The sequence below is a fragment of the Diceros bicornis genome, chromosome 18 (assembly GCF_020826845.1).
Source record: "Diceros bicornis minor isolate mBicDic1 chromosome 18, mDicBic1.mat.cur, whole genome shotgun sequence".
Lineage (NCBI taxonomy): Eukaryota > Metazoa > Chordata > Mammalia > Perissodactyla > Rhinocerotidae > Diceros > Diceros bicornis.
In genome coordinates, this window is record NC_080757.1 from 24,450,227 (window position 1) to 24,456,226 (window position 6,000).

Here is a 6,000-nt window from a genome sequence, read left to right on the forward strand (position 1 = left end):
TTCAGAGGCGATTTGAGTGTGAGTAAGCCCAGGAGCATTAGGGCTCTAAGGGTTGGATTTGGGGAGAGAAGGGGGCAGTAAAGTGAGGAAATGGGCCTTGAGTGGGGAGTGTAAGGGCACCAAAGAGACTTTGCTTATTTCCTAACTTTGCCCCTGACAGTAGCTGGTCCTGCACACCCCACTACTAAACTCACGGATGTAGAGATCTCTGACCTGGTGTCAAAGAGCATCCTTCTTCCACAGGAGTTTAGGATTGAGGCAGAAAACCATGCTGTGTCTTCCCCAAGGTCTAAGTTGGAGGGCATGTGCTGGACCACACCAGCATCCCTGAGCCCCTTCTCTGGTCTGTGTCCTGTGAAGCATGGCCAGGTTGGCATCAGCCTCAGCATCCCCAAGAGCAGAGTACCTCCCGCCTACCTACCTTTTCCTCCTTGTACCCCACAGAGCACTGCCTTGTACCTGGCTCGGTCTTTAGTTGGGGTGGTGGTGGGGGAGACAGTCAAATTTCCAAAGTCACTTTTATACCAGGCAGCAGGCATAAGGGCCAAGAGAGCAACTGAAAAGAATACAGACTTCAGTGGTTGGGGGCGAGTGGCTTTGGGTGAGGAGGACAAGAGGTGCTATTTACACTAGATCTTGAGAGGTGGACAGAGAAGTAAATGTTTTAAAAGGCAGAGATGTGGGGAAGAGCTCTCAAGGAAGAGCGAGCTGCAGTGCCTAGCATGGATGAGGGGAATGATGAGGTGTGTTAGGTGTGCACCTCAAGTATCCACTTCACATACAAACAAATAATACTCAACATGGTTGTCTGTATTTTCACACTGTTCCCATTATGTAAGGCCCTGAACTAAGGGTCGCTTGTTTTCTGTGCTCCTGATTCTGACTCTGCTCCATCATTCCACTATTTAAATTGAAGTGTTTAGAACGGCACCTGCTACCTAGTAAATACCACAGTATCGTCTGTAAAATAAAAGAAATAACAAGGCTGTCTTGTGAGAGAAGCAAAGTAAATAACCAGGTTCTATTTCTACAGTGCAGTTTTATTTCAACAACCAGGTGCCTGCGAGGGGAAGACAGATGGTGTCTGGGGCCACGGTGTCCACAGGCCCCAGAGGGCAGAGTGTCATGGCAAAGCTTCAGGAGCGAGCAGGAGACCTCAGAGCACGAGAGCACAGAAAAGCAAGAATGGGCTTCAGTTCAGGCTGGGATACTCCTGGGGACCATCTGGGCCTGAGAGTTGGGGAGGGGAGGTGGCTCTGTGGCTTCGTCTCATGTTCCCTGGGCCGTGTGCCCAGATCACTTGGACTGGCTGTCCAGGTATGTGATGTACTCCTGCACCCAGGCAACGCCGGGGTTGACGCAGACCTGTCGCCCTTTTCCAGTAAGAAAGCTGTGGAGAAGAAGGAAAAAGAAGAGAAACTGAGAGTCAGCAGGGGGGAGAGTAAACCTCCCCATCCCTCTCTCTGCTGGATGTGGCCCCTCGCAGAGAGAGAGAGACCGCCCCCCGCCTCAATCCCCACTCTTACAGCCAGCCTCTGTTTTTCCCCAGGAAGTCAGTGAAGGCCTCACCAGGAAGCCCCACTTTCCTTCTTTCCTCCTCTTTCTTGATCGCTCTCTATGCACTGGGACAGGCTCCCACCACCTCCCTGCAGGCCCAGCTCAGGCTGGGAAGTCCCCAGGCCACAGTGTCCTCCTGTGTCCCCTGCTCATCCCCCTCACCATTCCTAGAGAGTCCCACCCCCTGCTTCCCTCTCCCAGGCCCTACAGGTTCTCACATTTGCACACCTTCCATTATCGGTGGGGCTGTACTTACACGACCGCTGGCATGGGGCATAGGTCACTGGTCCTATAATAATCTTTTACAAAGCGGAGTGAGATTTTCCTTGAGATGTAGCTGAAACAGCAGGGAGTCTGATCATTGGCTGGTTCTGCAAGGTAGAGAAAGGGCTGTATGACTTGAAGCCTTCTCCACGTGGAAGCTTAGACCTGTATCTCTACTCCCAGGAGCATCCGAGAGGGGAAATGGGGAGAGGAAGAGACAAGATGGGAGCACCTGGGAGGGAGAGTGGCCTGGCCCCTCTCAGGCAGCTCTGCCTCCTCCCACTCGTCGTTGAAGATGATCCTTCTCCAATACCTCTCCTCCCTCCCCACTGCCAGCCCCGCCTGACCTCTCCTTCTCTCAGACCCTCCCCAGGGCTGGGATGTGACTCTGTGGTCATAGCGTTTCAAATTTCTGACAGCCTTCAGAATTCTGGAATAAGAAATCAGAATTCCTGGGAGTTCTCAAATCATAAATCATTTTATATTTTTCTTTTTCTTTAAATTGAGATATAGTTGACATATAACATTGTACTAGTTTTCACTGTACTGTATATTTTTCATAACACTTTATTGTCATGTTTTTAAATAATAATGCATGACCATATAGTAAACAGTGAATCACTTTTCTGTGATAGGGTTGTACTAAAAGTTTCAGAGGTTTTCTGTATAAAAAAATAATAAATGCAAGGTAAGGGGCCGGCCCCGTGGCTTAGTGGTTAAGTGCGCGCGCTCCGCTGCTGGCGGCCTGGGTTCGGATCCCGGGCGCGCACTGACGCACTGCTTCTCCAGCCATGCTGAGGCCGTGTCCCACATACAGCAACTGGAAGGATGTGCAACTATGACATACAACTATCTACTGGGGCTTTGGGGGAAAAATAAATAAAATAAAAATAAAATTAAAAAAAATGCAAGGTAATAATAAATGATATCTATGTGTTATGACAAGATTATATCTTCAATAATATGTCAGATGTTCTCTAGCAGATACAGACAGTCAATAATAGAAAACATGAAAAGAAAGGAACATTAACACAAAATAAATGGCCAATAAAAATCATTTAAAAATAGAAAAAAAATACTACAACTCTAATATTCAAAATATTTAAAAGTTATCATTCAAAAATGAAATTCGAAAACACAGGAAGCATTAATTGCCCTATTTGTAATCTTTATCTTTGTTTTGTGACAAATATTCCAGACACAGAACATTTTTTCCATTTTGCATTGATGTTGGCCGAATTGTTGAAAGTGTATCCAAATGCACCTTCAAGGTGGGCGTTCGAGTACGTAATGCTTCATATAAGCTCATTCCTTTTTTAACAAAGGGCATATCTTGTCTGCTTGTCCTGACTTTGGTTTTCCCATTCAAATTGATATTGCTTTTGCTAATTTAGATTTTATATACGAATTAGCAAATATTCCTGATTTCATGTCCCAGGATTCCACGGCATTTACATATTTTCTCTTTGTATTTCTTCTGTTAAAGCATTTATAAAGAACTATAGCCTATAGCAATTATTCAAACACTGGGCAATGTCAGTGAACATTATTGTTCAAATAACATAATATTCACATCTTCTACAAGAATCATAGTTGAAATTGCCCGTTTAAGGACATATTTTGCTTCCAAAACTTGCTATTTCTGGAGACGATTTGTGTAAAGTGTATTACACAGATTGTATACAAACTCATTAGCATTTACTTAGCAGCAGACAGGCCCATGAACTCACACTGGTAACATGGCAACGGCTTCAAGCTGTTGGATTGTGACCGCGTCCAATCTGTGTGCTCCTGTCCCAAGTCCCCAAAACGCTGATTCGTAACTTTGAGTTCCCAGTGTCAAGTGTTTTCTGCTCTTGATGTTAGTGGATTCCTTTAAATCAGTAACCTCTCTATGTTGATTGTTAAGCTTTAATTCTTGCAGGAGAATTATAATACTTTTCCCCATTTTCCCAATTTCTCAACTGAGTTTACTTGGGACTTGGGATTTGGAAAAATGTATAATTTTCTGAGAAACGCTGAGAAGGAATTCACACATGGAAATGCTAGTGGATGCCCAGGGTGGGCCACAGCAGGGCAGGACTGTTCCCCTGCATACGAGAGGGTTCTCTTTCATAGGCCTCAGAGAAATGCTAGAAGGGGGAGGTTTGCTATGCCAAGAGGAGCAGAGCCTTGGCTATGAAGCAGGAGAGCTAGACTTGTCCTTGTTTCTGCTCCTGAAAGCTGTGTGACTCCAGACGGGACACTCACCCTTTCTGAACCTGTGGCCTTAAAATGGCAAATGATGGGGCAAATACTGTGTATATTGATTTATATACCAATGATTGTTTTGTGCAATAAAGGCCTTATTACCCTTGTGTAACAGATGAAGAACTGGAGGCTCAGGAAGCCTAAACAAGGCGCAGAAGGTCACAAGCTGACCAGTGCAGAGCTTCCAGACTGAGGCTCCCTGGAAGCAAAGGCAGTGTCTGCTTCTGCCCGCCACTGTATTCCAGCATGTTGAATGAAGGGGTGGCACACAGGCTTTTAATATATATTTGTTGAGCGAATGAGTGAATTCAGTTTGAGTCTATGTCTTCCTGACTGTAAAGCTAGTTATTTCTCCATTCTGTCTTGCTGTTCTCTGAAGAGAAAAAAAAACCTTCCGTTTACATTAAAGTCTCTAGTACAGGCCTGGGGCATGGCTTAGTTCCTGACAGGGCTTATCTCCATTCCTCACAATAACCCTTTGAGAAAGTATTACTTGTTCTGTTTGCGGATGAGAAGTCCTATGATGATAACGGGAATTATGGGAAAGCATTAAGCAGCGCTATAGCTCATTGCAGTCAAAAGTCCTGGAAAGTAGCCATCATTCCTCGGACTGGTAGGGATGTCAAATGAGAATTCTAGGACCCAGTGTTTTTCTGTCTCTGATTTTGATTGAAATTCAGCTCAGGTGAGTAGTTTCCCGGAAATCTCCTCCCAGGGCCCCTGGCTCCAGCCCACTGCTGAGAGGCAACCATGTCTGTTTAGGCAGGAAAGGGCTTTGAGCTGGGAGTCAGCACACCTGGGGTCGAGCCCTGCCTCTTTCAGTCACCAGCTGCTTCCTCTTCGTGTATCCCACAGATGTTTATTGAGAGCTTACGATATGCCGGGAGCAGCTCTGTGCCATATAGACAACTAGACACATCTTTAGGGAGAGGAGGGAAGCTGATTCCGGGGCCTCAGGCTGAAATGACCCTGCAGGCCAGGCAGACAGCAGCTAGGTGTGGCCCGGCAGTGGGGACTCCTGAGACCTGGGGAGCCCACCCTCTGTCTAAAGGGGAAAGCACCCACCACCTCATTTCCAATCGAAGGTTAGCTTGTGGAAACTTGGGCTCATGTCTGCTTGGTCTTCCATATTTGCAAAAGAAACGGGAAATATAGATTTTTAAATGTTTCCAATTTTTAAATGTTGGCAAGCAATCCAAATATTGTAAAACCCCATCTAAGCTAAGCCGTGCAGACAGTTTGATCCTTGGCGGTTTCCTCTCTCCCAGCCTACACTTACACGTGGCTCCTGTGTCTCCCCAGGAGGCGGCGCAGCAGATAGCCTGGAGGGCTCTGGATCAGCTCCTCTCTGCTGGGTACCCAAGGGCCAGGGAGGCTGTATTCAGAGGCAGGTTTTCCCCTCCCCAGAGGAGGCGGGAGTGAGTCTTGACCAGGTATGGGGAGAGAACCGTGGTAAAGATGCTATCTGTTTCGCAGGGACCCCCAGGCAGCCTTTTCTGGAACGCCCACCTCTCCTCCCTGCAGCTCCCTGCCTCCAGCCACTGTGTGCTCTTTGTTCAGAGGAATGAGAGTGACAGATCTCACCTTCATTGGCTTCAGAGTGGAGGGCAGCAATGAGGAGGAAGGCCAGGGTAGCCAGGCTGCCCTTCATCTTTCTGGCAGCTGACGAGCTGCAGGAACAGGGCTGGGCCAAGGACTCGTGGGTTCTCCGATTCCTTGAAATCTGGGCCCTGAGCTTCCTTTATAAGAGGTTGCTGGTCAGGAAGTCATGAGATAGAAAAATCCAAGATTGCATGGGAGTTTTGGCTCTTTAGAATCGTGACTGATGAGATATCTAAAATATGAGAACTGAGTCAGTTTATTCAAAGAAAAGTATAAGGCAGAGAATGACCCTAGGTTTCACATTTGGCTTACATCTGGAGGGTGGTG

The 6,000-nt window shown here is 46.9% G+C and overlaps 1 protein-coding gene across 1 annotated transcript; it reads right to left on the bottom strand.

The window, feature by feature from the left end:
- Positions 1–838: 838 nt before the first annotated feature.
- Positions 839–5,767, bottom strand: LOC131416673 (regakine-1-like). Its single transcript, XM_058559333.1, has 3 exons — positions 5,656–5,767; positions 1,814–1,928; positions 839–1,390 (listed from the first exon to the last, which is right to left on the bottom strand). The coding sequence occupies exons 1-3, from the start codon at positions 5,720–5,722 to the stop codon at positions 1,297–1,299; spliced, it is 276 nt and encodes a 91-aa protein (XP_058415316.1). The 5' UTR covers positions 5,723–5,767; the 3' UTR covers positions 839–1,296.
- Between the last annotated feature and the right edge of the window lie 233 nt (positions 5,768–6,000).